Source organism: Arvicanthis niloticus, chromosome 2, assembly GCF_011762505.2.
Source record: "Arvicanthis niloticus isolate mArvNil1 chromosome 2, mArvNil1.pat.X, whole genome shotgun sequence".
NCBI lineage: Eukaryota > Metazoa > Chordata > Mammalia > Rodentia > Muridae > Arvicanthis > Arvicanthis niloticus.
Window position 1 is genome coordinate 115,468,903 of NC_047659.1, and position 16,356 is coordinate 115,485,258.

The window sequence follows — 16,356 nt, forward strand, 5'->3', positions numbered from 1 at the left end:
AGTTACAGCATGATGGAAAGTCTGAATGTTTGTGGGCTGATGTGGTTGTGACCCTGCCTTGCAGTTGGGACGGGATTGGGCTGGGAGCTGGCAAAGACAACCGTGTGTGTCTGGGAAATGTCCCAAGAACAGGGTGCAGCTGCCCTGCCACTGTCTGCTTCCATTCTAGAGGAGAAACTTGGAACCACTGCTCCTTGGGCTTGCTTGAATGGCCCTTAGCAGGTGCCTGATGCAGAAAGCCTAATACTGTTCTTCCTTCCTCCCAGATTCGGCTGAATAGCAGAGGACTCATCTACTCTGTGGGCTTGCTCCTGGCCTCCGTCTTTGTCACGGTAGGTTTGTGGCTTCTTCCCACTCTGAGGTGTTATGTTCAACCCCTCCTCTTGCTTACTTTGGAACACAGATATGTGACCTTCATTAAATGGGGTGGACATCCAGATGTTCCATCTCTTGGCTGTTTCTTCTAAAAAACAGAAAAATTCTAGTAGCCAGCTGGAATTGCTCCTCCATTCCTAAAACAAGTTAGCCTCTTAGAAGCATGGTCCTGTTTCATGTCAAATCTAAAATCTTTTAGAGTGTTTGTAGGTGTAGCTCAGTGATAGAGCACTTGCCTAGAATGCCCTAGGTTGGGTCCTCAGCCAGACAATAAAAAGCCAAGAGTTGGGCTGGCAGTATGACTGTGTGGGTCAATTGCTTTGTGGAAGGATGTAGACCTGAGTTCATGTTCCTCGGAATTTACGGAAAAGCCAGGCATTGCAACATATGCCTGTAATCCTGGCACTATGAGACAGAGGCAGACAGGCCCAAGTGCCTCTATGGTCAATCAGCTCCGCTGAGGAACTGTGAGCACTAGTTTCAGTGAGAGACCTTGTCTCAAAAAATATGGTGGAGAAGTAATCAAGGAAGACATCCCAGCAACACCCACTGCTTCTACACAGGCACAGACCTGCAAACGCACTGCACACGTGTGCTTGCACACATATGAACACACATATACACACACACAGCAAAGGTGTTCTCTCTTTTGTACTAAATTAGATTCCTTGTTATCGATCCTTCTAGATTGTAAAACACCCCCATAATTCTTTGTCTTTGACCAATTTTCAGAGACAAGGAGTGTATTTTATTGCAAGGCTCTTCTAATGATGCTGCACCCACCATCTTGGTCAATACATCTGTTTGTGTAATTCAATATTCTCAACTAGACTTTCTGTTTGGCAGCAATACATTTCCACCTGAAGTATTCACTAGCATACAAATAGGCTGCTGAATTTTTACCTTAGTAAGTATTGAAACACAGTGTATTTTTTCCCTCTGTGCTCCAAGTCATTGCACCTCACCTGGTGTGTTTTTAACACACATATGCCAAGAAATGAGGATCCATAAGGTCAGGTAAGAAGAAAGAGCAGTAATTTAGAATGTGGGTCTAATGTCAAGATTTTACAAAAGTAAACACTGCCTTACATACAAGTGTTCATTTACAGAATTGAGCCTTTCATAGTTAGGAAGTTTCTCATCTGTGGGATGACTTGGAGTTATACTTTGTTCTTTTTCTATGAACTGAGCCCAGAGCCTTTGCACATGCTAGGCAAGGGCTGTCACTGAACTGTTCTATTTTTACTTAACATTTCAAAGTGGGGTCATAGTAAGTTGTACGGATGGAGCTTGTGATCCTCTTGTCTTGGCCTCCTGGGTAGCTGGGATTACAAGCCCACACTACTAGGTCTAGCCAAGTCATGATGCTCTTAATAGCCACACACTGTGCTCAGTCCTTTGCATGTTTTCCCATATGGAGCTCCCCCTGGTGTCACTATTACTACTCCATTCTACAGAGGAAGGATAATGCCTAGAGAAGTTAAATAACCCATGGTTATTGATGCCACATAAACGGTAGATTACACTAGATGGAAGTACAGTACATGCGTGTAGGCCTTCTCTGTCTTCTTAGGATATTCTGTAGTTGTGCAAGGCTATCAGAGGCTTTATAACCACTTGTTCAGATACAGAAATGGAGTGGATGAGAGAAAAATAGTCTTGGAAAGAATACAAAATTTCAAACATCTTGCATTTGAAATGTCTGATAGACCTCCAAGAAGAAAGAGTAAGAGAGGTCGTGGAGATAGAAATCTAAATTTAGCAGAGATGTCCTAAATAGGGTGATTTAGTATAGATATAGTTAGAAGCTCTGCTGTTTGTGAGATTCCTCAAGACAGTGAATGTTGTCAGAAGACACCAGAGACCCATGGTTGGAATCATGGAGGGCTCAGACGCTAGGAGAACAAAATGATAAGTATAAAATACTTAAAGAAACAAATAAGGAACCAGAGGAAGTGGCACAGAAAGTTTTTAGGAAACTGGGGCTAAAGGATCAAGTGTTTAAGGCCAACCTAAACTACTTAATGTGACCCTATGTGGGAAGAAAAATCAAGAAACAGAGAAAGCATAGTCATTGGGTGAGAAAGAAAACATTAGATATAGCATCTTGGTAGCCAAGTAGACACGAGGGCTCAAGATAAAAAGAGTGATCAACTGTTCTGAACAAGACACACCCCAAATATCGGCCATTAAAGTTACATATAGTGTTTGTCCCATTGGTGATTGGTGAGTGTAGTTTGCAGTGGGACAAGTTAAGGGGAACAAGCTATGAAGAATGGAATGAGAGGTAGATACCTTGTGTTCATAACTCAAATTGTCTTTAAGATTATTGGTTTAGGGTGCTGAAAAATGGAAAAATTATAAAAAGTATTGATTTTCTAGTAAAGGGTACAATGACTGCACTCCCCTCAACCAATTGAAATAATCCAGGAGTGGAGAAGGGAACATAGCAATCAGTGAAAGAGAGGAAAACTGCCAGAGAGACAGCTTTAAGCACTATGACAGATGGGATCCAATGTATGTGTGAAAATGGCTGTGAATGGGGATAGGAGGGCATCCTCGCTCAGTGCAAGTGAGTGAAGGTAGGGATGGGATTGTCACAGAACTGAGGTGAGATATAACATAGCCATCTGAGGACCCAGGAAGGCCAGAGTGATAGCTTGAAAGCATTAATCACCAGCCTAAGGTCAGTGAGCACTTATCAATGTGGCTGGGCATTGTTCGCCAGCTGTGCGTATCCAGAACGAGCAAGTGGACATGTGATTTGGACTGAAGGATCCTGGATTAGCCAAGCAATCAAGGATGCCAAATGAAAGAGAAACCAGAGACTTTCCCCGAAGCTGTAACAGATGTAATGAAAAGAACATCCAGAGGGAGGAGAGAGACAAGATGGGCAAAGCCCATGAGGCTCTGGTTGTCTTAGTTACTTTTCTATTGCTAAGACAAAACATCATGACCAAGGCAACTTATAAAAATAAAGCATTCAACTGGGGGCTCACAGTTCCAGAGGGTTAGAGTATATGACCATCATGATGAGGAATATAGTAGCAGGCAGACAGGCATGGTGCTGAAGTAATAGCTGAGAACTTATATCTGATTAATAAGCACAAAGTAAAGAGAGAGCCAGACAGTGGGGATGGCCTAGACTTTTGACACCTTAAAGCTCATCTGTAGTAACATACTTCCTCCAACAGGGCCACGCCCCCTAATCCTCCCTAAAGAGTCCCACCAACTGAGGACCAAGTGTTCAAATACATGAGCCTTTGGGAGCCATTTTTATTCAAACCATCACACTGTGCCCGAACATTTTAGAACCTAGAAGTATGCAAAGTTGTGGAAGTTGGGTGCCCATGGAAATAAGATAGAACAGAAAGAATATAAGAATGTTTACAGCAAGGTATTAGGTGTTTCTGCTACTGGTAGTAACACAGTCAAGGTTCTGACACTGTCCCAAATGAAACAGCTGTACATGTACCACAGGATAACAACTGGTTGTGCAGCATTAACCACCTAACATGAAGTCAATGCAACTGAGAGGGTGCATTTTGTATCTTAGTTCATCTAAATGTTAATATAGATGAATATAGCCACATGTGGCTAACAGGCGCAGCAGAGAACTCATTCTTCAGTAGGTGACTGCTGCAGAATGCAAGAGCCTCAAAGACCGAGTGTTGCAAAGATCCTCTGTGAGGGTGCTGAAATTGCTGTGGAGACAGCAAGTGTACAGTGGCAGACTCTAAGGATGAACCAGGACACAAAACTAGAGAGATCGGAGGTGACCAGGGCAGCACCACGCCAGTTGGGAAATAAGAGATTTTACTCTTGGTTTTGGGGGAGGAGAGAAATAATTATTTGGAAACAGCAGTTTGTGGACAACTTCCTCACCTCCATTCATGGCAATAGAAGAGATTCATGGATAGTAGAGGATTGGCTAGGGCAGACTTAGGGATATAGAAGTTGTCCTCAGACATTAGCTAGGGCTTAGAAAGATGAAAGAGGCTGATCTCAAGTCCCACACACAGAGGACTATGGGGCTGGAGCCCAGGAAGGAACCTAGGCTACTCTGAGGTTTTGGACCTGTCAATTTTGTTAACATGATGACCACTGCCTACATGTTCTAGCTTCCTCTCCTTAACGTTCCTACTTCCCGGGGATGTTTTAGGCCCAGACCCGTCCCCCATCAACCTTCCCCCATGCCACCCTGCAGGCACCCCCTGACCTGGTCTGTATGTTACAGGTGTTTGGTGTTCACCTGAACAAGTGGCAGCTGGACAAGAAGCTGGGCTGTGGATGTCTCTTCCTGTATGGCGTGTTCCTCTGCTTCTCCATCATGACGGAGTTCAACGTGTTCACCTTTGTGAACTTGCCCATGTGTGGGGACTAATGATTGGCCAGGCCACCTGCCGAGGCCCAAGTCCTTCTTTTCTGTGCAATACGAGACCCGGCCGCACCCGAGTCAGGAGTCAGGCTGCCCCTCAACAGCCGCAGCGTCCGTCTCTCCCGTGCTGTCCACAGGCCTCTGATCCTGTCCTGGTGGCCTAGGCTCTCCCTGCCACCTCCTTTGCTCCCCAACTTCCTTGGTCCTACCTCCCAGCCGGCCCCTCTCACCTGCCCACCCCATTCCTGTCTCCTCTTCCGTGTGAAGACGTCCAACATCCACATGAATTTTCAAGCTTCATTTTTTTGAACAGTGACTGAGATTCTAGAACAAAACTGGCTGCTAACTGGCCCAAGCCAGGCACAACTTACTCCAGTCCCTCCTCCTTTTTTTAAGTTATTTCACAGAAGATACCCTAATTTATGACCAGAGACTTTGAGGAAACAGGAGAGGATCCACTGGTGGCAGGAAGTGTTGGGTTTGTTTTGTTTGGGAGTGAGTCCTAGGTTACTGGGCTTGGGAAATCATTTAATTTGAGGGGGCTCTTTTGTTTCTTCACTTTTCTTTCAGAGACAGAGAAATTCCCTCGCGTCTTCTTTCACTGGGCTCTGGCTTAATAGCTGATCCACAGATTGTATTGAGTGTCTCCTGGGGTGGAGGGGTGAATCCCAGGGCACGATGGGAATTTAATAATTAGTTGGGAAACCACTGAGCAAGACCACCAGGAACAAATGCATGACATGACATTTTTCTGCCCAAGGACACATCACTAAAGTCCTGAAGGCTTCACCTGGGGGTGGGGGGCATAAGGTGTTAGAGGAAGAAACCTGCTTCACACATGTTCACTATGACCATCTCTTTCCCACTAGGTTCTTTCTGGTTTTTCAAGCAATAGTTCTCACCTGCCTAAGGCCTTTGACAGGGAGGCCCTGGCTAACTGTCCATAAGGACACCAGGTACCAGGCAGTAAACGACAGAAACTTCCCCAGCGTGTGAGTCCTTGAAATGTGCTCTTGTTGCTTGGCATTTGTGGTGACAGGGAGTGATCCCAGAGGCCATCACTGTGCTCTGGACAGAAGTTACAGACACTGGTTTCTTGGAAAATGAGGAGAAGCACATTTTGCACAGATGTCGTCAATGAAGTCCCAATTTGCCACTTGGTATCGAGTACACTGGACCCTGACAGCTGGCTCTTGAGTAAATGTCCTTCCTCACAGGATGCCACCAACAAGCTAGCCAGTTTTACCCCTCCCCTCCCCTCCCGGAGGGATAGCCAGGGAATGAGGAAGCAGAGAACTGCTGCATTGAAAACCACAGAATGGGTTCACCTCAGACTGGCTCAAGGGCACAAGTTATTGTGAACATTTCGCCAATCACTGCTCAACCGCCCTGCTAGATTTTCTATGACGCTGAATTATTATGCAGAATAACTCCAAGTTGAGATACACCCATGCTTGTTACACTTGTATTTATTGAAACTGTGGATTCTTGCCCGCCCGTGCTCTCCCCTGTATTTACGTTAAGCACTGATCACTTATCATCCATTCGGTATGGTTTTCCCAGTCCCTTGTACACATCCTGGTTTGAATTGTAAAAAATAACCTGCTACAGACTGGTTGAATGTTTCTGTCTGAGCTGCAAGCCAAGGGGCAGCGTCAACCAAGGACCAGGAGTGGAAATCACCAATTTGGGCTCTCGGAGCTAAGACACACTTACTGATTTGGTTGCACATTTTGCACTGGTTTATGGAGATTGTTTTCTTGGATGAATGGTGTAAAATAAACTTCTCTGTTCTGTATCCTCCCTCAAACACAGTGTATTGCTTTCTCAGCTAGACTGGCATTGTTCTATAACAGGGGAGCACACAGAAGGTAAGTGACTGTAAGTTCTATGGGGATGGGTAAGTGTAGCCTCTACTTCTTCTGACTGGACTTAGCTGCAAGACTGGTATGTGTAGGAAGTAATGGGTATGAACTGGCAAATAATGGGTCCATGTAAAGTTTGAAGGGATTTCTGGGTCTGTGTCATGTCACAGAATTCTAGAATTCTACCTGTGGTAGAGGACATGTGAAATTGTGTTCTGTCGGGATCCCTTCTTGTTGCTGGGTGTAAACGGAAGATCATCAGAGTCCTGATGTATTTAACAGGTCCCAAGTTCTCAATCCTGATGTTAGAAGGTTTCAGTCATGAAAATTAAACCCTTTCTGAGCTGGCCATGCTGTCTGGAATTCAAGCTGTCAGGGAACTGAGGCAGGATGGTCTGAATTCAAGGGCTACACAGAGACTCCACCTCAAAAAAAGCAAGCAGTATATATCTCGGGCAAAGCCAGTTCCTCAAAAGAGACCATAGCACACAGTTACAAGCCATATTCTGATCCAAAGGATCTGCCGTTGGGCCTGAAAATCAGCACAACTTATATAGGAACTGGAAGAAAGATGGCTTCTGAGTCATAGCAACAACTTAACTGCTTAAAATGTGTATTCCCATGGTAGGGATATAGAAGGTACCTGGCTTTGTTTTTTGCATTTACATCTGAAGATGTCTGGCTACCATAATTGTGTGTCTCATGAATACACCTTGGATATGGGTTAGACTATTCTCTTATGCCTGTTGGTGTTGAAAATATTAGTTTTCCAAGTCATCAACAAAAAGACATGTGATCAATCATCTTTACTTCACCTTATTTCTCTCTTCCACAGCGCTGATGATGAAATCCAGGACCCTGTGTGGTAGGCCAGCACACGGAGCTACATCCCCAGCCCACAGAAACTTGATTCAAAACACACATTGTGTGAAAATTTTTAGAAATTACAGTTCAGTTCTCAATGTCTCAAAGCCAAAGTCCCCCGATAAACCCGTGGTACTGTGGCTCACAGCTGTAATCCCAGAGCTTGGGTGGCAATCGGGAAGGCAGAGATCAAGGCTAGTCGGAACTACTAAGTAAGTTCTAGGCTAGCCTAAGCAGTATAGTGAGATCCTGAATCAAAATGAAAGGGGGAGAACCCATTTACCTTTCCATCCATCCTAGGCTGAGCCACTTCCCATGAGGAAAGCCATGAGGACTGCCAATACAGAAACTCTGAAATGAGAATTTAGCATACTCCTGCCTGGATTCCAACCATGCACAATTATTTCTTGCAGTGTCCGTTGAGAGTGTGGCTTCCAGTGAGTCTGCTGTCCTGTGAGGCAAAATTGCTGATCTTAACTATTTTCACATTCCTGACAGTACTGCTGCTTGAGAGAGGCTGAGGTGGCAGAGAAAGATCAAAAAGAGGACTTCTTTTCAATTCCTAACACTTCACGTCGTCAACGGTTTCAACAGAGCCCCTCACTGCAGTGCTCTGGCGTGACTGGTTCTGGTAACTGTGGAGGCTGTCATCTCATGGCCTCTACCAACGAAGGAAAGGTGCATGCTAGAACCTACGCACCCTCGTGAACACATCCTGTCTGGCCCCGTAAGGAGGTGCCTGAAGACACCTGCCTTTCCTTCCCAGTCTGGCCTCTGTTTGTATATGGTCACTGCCAGCATGCCTGCCTTCATTAGAAGTTTCCTATGTGGCCTTTTGGTGTATCTGAAACCAAATAGGAGTCCACTCTAGTCATGCTGGAAACATGGCATCTGCCCTATCATAAGGAAAGGGGTAGTCTTACCTCCAGGAGGATATACACTTTGGTACATGCATGTTTTATATTTACCTTCAAAAAAGGTGTAATGATCTGGGCTAGGGAGATGGCTCAGATGCACAAGCAGGACCTGAGTTTGAATCTCCAGTATACACATGAGAAAAAGACAAGCTTCCGGTAGTCAACGAGCTTCCAGTTCAGTCTGCGATGCTGTCTCAAAGGATAAGGTGGAGAGTAATAAGGAAAAACTCAGTACACATGCACATGCCCAAAGTGGAGGAGAGATGTGAGGATGAGAGTGGAATAAAGGTGTTAGGTGGACGTTCCCAAAAGCATTTTGCTGAAGGCATTGGTGATACACAGTCATAATTTTACATACTAGGAATCTGAGACTCATCTATTGCAAACCAAGTTGGAACTGATTTTAAGCACTCAAGTCTCAAAGGCAAAAAATCTAAACATTAAAAAAAAAAAAAGATGGTAGCTGACAATATCAGGAAAGTCTGGTCAGTTTTTGAGTCTTGGCATGAACTAGAAACAGTATGTAGTTCTCTAGTTCTAGTTACTGATCATCAGTGGAGCAGCCTGAAAGCCACCCAAGTTGTTCACGCAAACATTCAATTGGTGGGAAAAAGTAAAGGTGGGAAACTGATAGTGAGCAAGATGTTTTTAATCAAAATTTATTTTCATCTTTTCAAAATGGGATGGTTATCTGATTGATAGGATGCTCCAACAGTGGTTCCAACCCATCTCAGTTAAGTATTTTGTAAGAATTAGTTCACTTCCATATTGGATTTAAGTTTCACACTGACACAACTGTAAATATGCACACAAACACACACACACATAAACATACACACACGTACATACACACACACACAAAACACAGAGGAGGGGGAGCCTACCTAATACCAAAACTGTCCAATAGATGTTTTTTAATGATTGAGATAGCAAACTATTTTTATAAGACTACAGGCATAAAGAAAATTAAGTAAACTTGTTTCTGATAAGTAAAAAAGAAAAACTGTGTTTACTGAATATCATTGAAAGATGTGGGCATTACCATGATATTTAAAAGGCCAGGAGCCAAGCTGGTGCAGACAGGAGGCCAGCAGTGTACAGGATAAATTATGCCATGGGCAGAACTGATCTCACACTGCACTTTTTACTTAGCTTCTGAACACAGAGCAAAGGACAAGAAATTCAACCAACATTTTTCAGGTGAAATGTTATGATCAGGATAATATTTAATAATTATATCCTTAATAAACCACTCAGTCACCTAGTCATTTAAGTAGTTTTACTCAACCTCAATATAGCAAACATTCTTACCAAGTGCTAGAAATTTTAAACAGAGTATTTATTCTCATTTTGTTTTATTCTTGGCTTGTGTTTTTGTAACAGAGAGAAGAATGGGGGAAGATTTAAATTACAATTTGGCAAGCCACTGAGTGTTTTTTTTTTACTTAATTTACATAAACATATGCATCTACAGATACATTAAATTTGTTTTTCTTAAGCTAGGCATGATGATACAAGCCTGTGATTCTATAGCTTTGGAAGTAGAGGCAAGAGGATTAAGAGTTCTAAATCATCCTCAGCTATAATGAGTGTGATGCCAGCCTAGGAGACTTGAGACTTTTTTGTTTCTGTTTTGTTTTGTTTTGTTTGTTTGTTTCATTTTAAGTGACAGCTTATTCTACTTATCTAAAGCTGATTTGGCGCTGCTGCAGCATCTAGGCTGTTAGGATAAACGGCCCCAGAGTTCTGGCAAACCCACACACAGATCTTGGAGTAATACGAAATGAGAAATTTCAGAGTCTCTGCAGGCGCTTTTGGCTACATCTGGCCTGTGCCTATTGGTCATCTTGAAAATGAATGCGCTTGTGTATGAAAATGCTTTTGCCTAAAATTGGCATTTTGTACTTATTTTAGAAAAAACAATCAAAGCACTCTTCAGTGCCATGCCTCTCTTTCTTAAGATAAGGTAGGCATTCCACCTCCCTGCTATGATAGAGGAGGGAGATTTCTTGAGACATGAACTGGGAAAACTGTACTCCTCGGTCTGTCCTGCTCTCACCACAGTGGGTGTGGACCAAATTGCCTCATGCCTCAGACTTAAAATGTCCTTTTTCTCCTAGATATGGGTCTCTTGTATGTCAGCCCCACTGCCTAATTCCTGCTGTCACCACAAGTAGTCACCATCAGTTGTTTAAATAGTCTATACAATTTCCATCTATTAAAAAAAAAAGCTCAGTTTGCCTGCATTTGTCCACCTTGTTATCTATATTAGTGTTTTCAAGCCTTTAACACACTACAGAACTGCCTGAAGACTTACTAAATAAACATTTCAGCAGGCCTGTGAATAACCCGAGAATTCTCATTTCTCACAACTCCCAGATACTAATTGCTATTGGGATCGAACCCACTTTGGGAGCTACTGCCCTAACTAGTGTAGGCCATAATGGCACGTTTGTCTTACCCCAGCCCCAACACTATCATTAGTGTATCAGAAAACATACACAGAGATGGGTGTGTTGTATTTTCACCATTTCAATATTATCTTCTCCTTCTGCTTCCACTGAGCTTTATCAGTGGCTGAAAGTAGACAAGAACCTGTGCATCCAGCTCTTCGTCAGCTGTACCGTTTAATCTTCCTGAAGTCTCTCCCTCTCACAACTCATGGACAACTTTTAAATTAGAACCCACTTAGATCAAAGAAAATGGCTTAAGAAGAAGATAAAACCACCATTCTGGATGGAGACTGGCAAGGTCATTCAAGGTGAAAAGATGTTAGTCACAAATGACAAGAAAATCAAGGTGAAAAAATGTTAGTCACAAATGAAAAGGGAAAGAAACAGAATACAGGAAAAGTACTTTCCTGTATTTGTACATTATGATTATGGATGCTCAGGAATCTGTATTCTGTATTTGTACATTATGATCATGGATAGCTAAATTACCAATATAAATATGCTATCTTCTGGGTTTGGTTTTGGTTTGGTTTATGGTTTTGTTTTTTTTTAATGTTTTTTGTGTGTTTCTTGCAATACTCAGGGATCAAACACAGGGCCTTGAACCTGCTGGGCGAGCATTCTATCCCTGAGGTATCTCCCTAGCTTTTGGGTTTTGATATTAGGACTGGCTATGTGGTCCAAGCTAGCCTTCAACTTGTAATTCTCCTGCCTCCATTCCTTAAGTTCTGAGGTTATAGGTATGCCTGGCACTGAATGTGTCACTTTGATTTAAATTTATCTAGCAAAGATGTCATGTCTCAGAAAAGGAAATAAAAAGCTCGTCCCAGAGTAGACTAGTAAGTGTATTAGACACTATATATGCTCCTTTGTGTTCTTGTCTGCAACACAAGAGCAGAAGGCACCCAAGCATACATCTACACAGCTTCTGGGCTCAGATGGTGACTTCCAAGTGTTAGATGAGCAAAGCTCCCAAGGAAGATACAGACACACAGGGGTTGAGCCTGTGGAAAGCACTCTCCTCAGACATGGGCTCTTGACTAATCCACAAGGCTCAAAGGACATACTGTGTTTCCATATAAAAGCCACATTTTACAGGCCCACTGAAAATATTCCTTTTAGTCAGGAAGTGGATTTAAAGGTTAGCAAGCATAATCCAGGGTGGGCTGTGCAAGGAGGAAGAATGAGGCCTTCCCCTTCAGCGGTAGAACACCATGTGTGGTCCACATCATCCTACAGGCATGAGAATATATTCCATCACCCCCAATGGCTCCACACTCTAAGAAGCTCCCTCCCTGGAGGTGGCATCTCTAGGCTGGGACGTGTTCCTGTGGTAGCATTGTGAGCTGTTGAGACCCGCCTATGTCACCACATAATTGAATTTAAGGTACTCCTTCCTATTTTTAAAACCCTCTTTATACTTCTGACAGAATTTAATCAGCCAACTAAACGCTAAAACACTTCTCAGGAGGAAACCAAGGATCTGGAAGAAACAAAAATTTGAGATCTAGGCCAGGAAATCTATTCATTTCTAAGACATATGCAAATCAGTGACTTAGAGGCACTAGAACTCACTGTGCCTTGGATGAACGTGATACCCAAATTGCTTGCATTTACTCTCAAAGGGAACTAAATACAGCTCTCAAGTTGCAACTCTATTTTTTCTAGAAAGTTCTTATGTCCCCTTGCTGTTTTAACATGGGTTGGCTGGCTACATAGAAAGTTCCACAATTTATGTGTGTAATTTCTGGGCCAAACCAACCTGGTAGGATGAATTGTCAGATTGCCCCTGCCCATCATCCATATAAGCTACAAACTGTGCAGCCTGTTGCTCCTAGGATGACTGGCCATTAGCAGGTGGTTGTTTGAGTTTGCTTTCTCTTGCTGTGGTAAAAAGTCTTATCAAAAGCAATTTAGGGAAGCAAAGAATTTATCTGGCTCATGCTTCCAGGTTCATAGTCCATCATCGAGGGAAATCAAGGCAGAAAGTCAAGGGAAGAAGCCTGAAGGCAAGAGTGCTATTCCACACAGTGTTACTCCAATGGGGAAACTCACTCACATCCAGAAAACCATGGAGGAATGCTGCTACAGGCTCACTCCAGATTCGTGCTTAGCTAGCTTTCTGATGTAGCCCAGAACCACTTAAGAGGGATGGTGCCACCCACGGGATTTGGGCCCCTACAAACATCGTCCCAGTTTGCTTTCTGTTGCTGTGATAAATGACATAACCAAAGCAACTTGGGGAAGATTTATTTCATCTTATACTTTATAGTCATCATCTGGGAAATGCAAGACAGGAACTCAAGGCAAGGAAGCTCAACTGGAGGCAGGAAGTGAAACAGAGACCATTGACAAGTGATGCTCGCTGGCTTGCTTCACTTGGCTTGCTCAGCTCTCTTTCTTATACAATACAGGTCCATCTGCCTAGAGAGGACACCATCCACAGAGGACTCGACCCTCCCACACCAATCAGCAATCAAGAAAATGCTCCACAGACTACCTGCAGACTGATAGAAAAAAGTACTCAGTTGAGGCCTCTCCTCTCAGGTAACTCTAGGCTGTGTCAAGTTGACAATGAAAACTGACTGGGACAGTAGTCCAGGAAGTAATGAGGTCCCAAATAGTCCATGGTTTCCCCCTTGTTGCACACCAGTCACTGTCCTGATTCTCCTATGACACAAACAATATCACTTGATTTCTCCCTTGTATCGGCTTAGAAATGGTCAGAGGTGGTGTGATGGTTAGCGTTGACTGTTGTCTTGACAGGCTTTGGATTTACCTAAATGTTGTGTGACACTATTGCTGGGGAAGATGTGAGCAAACATCTACTCACACCAGATGGGGAACTGACAACAGATCAAAGTACAGATATCAACAAAATCCAGCGTGGTGAACCAGTGAGGGTTTTTTTGTTTTGTTTTGTTTTTGTTTTGTTTTGTTTTGTTTTTGTTTTTTTGAGGTTAAGTACAGGAATATAGGTGAGGAGTTAACTTACAGGAACAGAAATGACTCAAAGATGACTGTATTACCAAAGGCATTGGTGACAACTCACAAAAGCTGGAAATGTGGAGCCCACTGCACAACATGTAAGCAGCTCAACAGGTTGGAGAGGGTCTCTTTCTGGTGGATCAGTTGGTCTTGGCCTCTTCCAGGAAATTCAGCTTGTCTGAGAGTGTTCTGGAAATCTTGGCTGGTCTCTGCTTCTTCCAGGTGGCTGGGCTTGTCTGGGTGTCTTCTTTGCAGCCTGTCTTGTTTGAGAGTGACTCTCAGCAGTCTTTACTGCTTCTATACTCTTGGAAAGGGAAAGGCCTGGTGAATCTGGTTAGTTTTAGGGACTTCCTGAAGCTATTTGGAGTTGTTTACATCATGTCCTAAAGAGCAATGCCCTCAGGTGGAGTGTTTCAATCTTGGGGGAACTCTGTTCTGGAATACTAGGAAGCAAGTCTCCAAATACACCTGTGGAGGATTATTTAGATTGTGTTGGCCTCTGTGTCTGTGAGGGATTATCTTGATGAAGTTACTTAAGATGAAAAGATCCACCCTAAAGGACAGAAGGCTGCTCCATTCCTAGGCTTGACTTGACCCTGGACTGCAAAAAAAGGAGGAAGATAGCTGAGAATAAGTATTCTTTGCTCTCTTCTTCCCGACTGTGGAAGCAATGTGACCAGATGCTTCAAACTTCTGCCACCTTCACCTCCCTTCTACAGTAGGTCACAGTCTTGAATCGTGAGCCCATCCCTTATGTTGCTTTTGCTATTTTATTACAATGATAGAAGTAACTAACACAGATTGATTTCTTTTTTTCTCTGTTTATGTGTATATGGTATATGCGTGAGTGTATTCATGTTTGTGAGGGTCTCACATGTGTGTGCAGGTGGGTGTGCATGTTATACATGTGAATGTAGAGTTCTGACATTGGGTCTTTGAGTGCTCTCATCATATTCATTGAGGCAGGGTCTCTCAATTAAGCCCAGGGCTCACTGGTACAGCTAGGATAGGTAACCAACTTGATCCAGGGATCATTGATGGCTGCCTTCTAAGTGCTGGAATTACTGACAAGGTCCTGTGTCCACCTAGCATTTACATGGATTCTGGGGGGGCCAAGTTCTGGTCCTCACACATGCTGCTTGCACTGAAAGGCCTTTAACTTCTGAGCCATCTCCCCAGCTTCCTGCAGGTAAGTTTTTCAAGGTTTCTTCTTACTCAAATTGATAACTCTTTCTCTGATACCTCAAAACAGGAATGGGTAGGTTTGCAATTCACCCAGACTCTATGATGTGCATTAAATAAAAACAAAGACCATTTCTACTATAAATTTCAACTCTAGATGAAGCCTTCATGGCCATAAGTCCCCTCCTTTACAACCGTAATTCAAAAGAATCAGTGGGCTATAGGCTAAAGGAAGGAATCCTGACCTGTCCTCCCCACCACCCAAATGAAGGCCTTAGACCATGTGGTCACTGCCTACTCAAATGTTCTATTTGACGAGAGAGAGGATGGTGGTTTCTATCCAGAAATTAAACTGTGTGAAGACAGTGAGGCTTCCATGAGTTTTGATGTAAGAGAATAACAAATTATTGTTTGCTTCCTCTGTGCCTGGAATTCATCTTTATTACTGTTGGGTTTGCTAATGTATTTAAAGATCTTACTCCCATGTCATTCTTAGGAATAAATTTAACAGTTCCAGGGTCAAAATAATCAGTTGTTTTTTTTGTTTTGTTTTGTTTTGTTTTGTTTTGTTTTTTCTGGTGCTAGCAGTTGAACCTAGGCCTCAGGCAATCTAGGACTACGTTCACATGTATAACATGCACACCCACCTGCACATACATGTGAGACCCTCACAAACATGAATACACTCATGCATATACCATATACACATAAACAGAGAAAAAAAGAAACCAATCTGTGTTAGTTACTTCTATCATTCTGCAGACCCCCTAGGCCTAAATTTATTCATTATAAAGAGGACATAGGTATATGCTTATTGCTTGGCAATAGCTACAGAGGCATGTATCCTTTCTAAGATCATGTATATGAGTTAAGGGAAAGAACAGAATCTTCCCTACAGGGGAAGAACAGAATCTCCAAGGAGACTATCTTCTGGAGAATAGATGAGAAGATAAACAGGAGGCAGAGACTGCCAGGGCTAACAGAGTCCACAGGGGTCACACCATGACAAGTAGCTCTCAGCCAACCACGTGTTGAGATTTCCTGTAGCTCTGATGGTTCAAAGAGGAAGCCAACCACCTGTGATGAATCTCATGAGCTACACTGGCATAGAGAAGTTCAGGACTCCTTTATCTACTTGATTTCCCCAGACTAGGGAAGTCAAGTCAGGGACAAGAGTATTTAAATGTTCATTAAATACAGAGAAGAGAAATTAGCAGAATCCTTTTTAGAGCTTACTGTTTGGTGGTGGCATGTGATGGTGATAGCGGTGATGACAAATGTGGCGGTTGTAACAGTGGAGATGGTAGTGTGACGGTAGCTGCTATGCTTTTTGT

The 16,356-nt window shown here is 43.2% G+C and overlaps 1 protein-coding gene across 2 annotated transcripts in view; it reads left to right on the top strand.

Annotated features, from left to right (window-relative positions):
- Positions 1-6,563, top strand: part of Slc24a3 (solute carrier family 24 member 3) — a 452,844-nt gene extending 446,281 nt beyond the window's left edge. For both annotated transcript variants that reach the window (XM_034495053.2, XM_076929900.1), the window contains exons 16-17: positions 267-332; positions 4,613-6,563. In XM_034495053.2, coding sequence (XP_034350944.1) covers positions 267-332; positions 4,613-4,759 — 213 coding nt within the window. In that variant the 3' untranslated portion in view covers positions 4,760-6,563. The remainder of the gene's footprint in view (positions 1-266; positions 333-4,612) is intronic.
- The last annotated feature ends 9,793 nt before the right edge of the window (positions 6,564-16,356 follow it).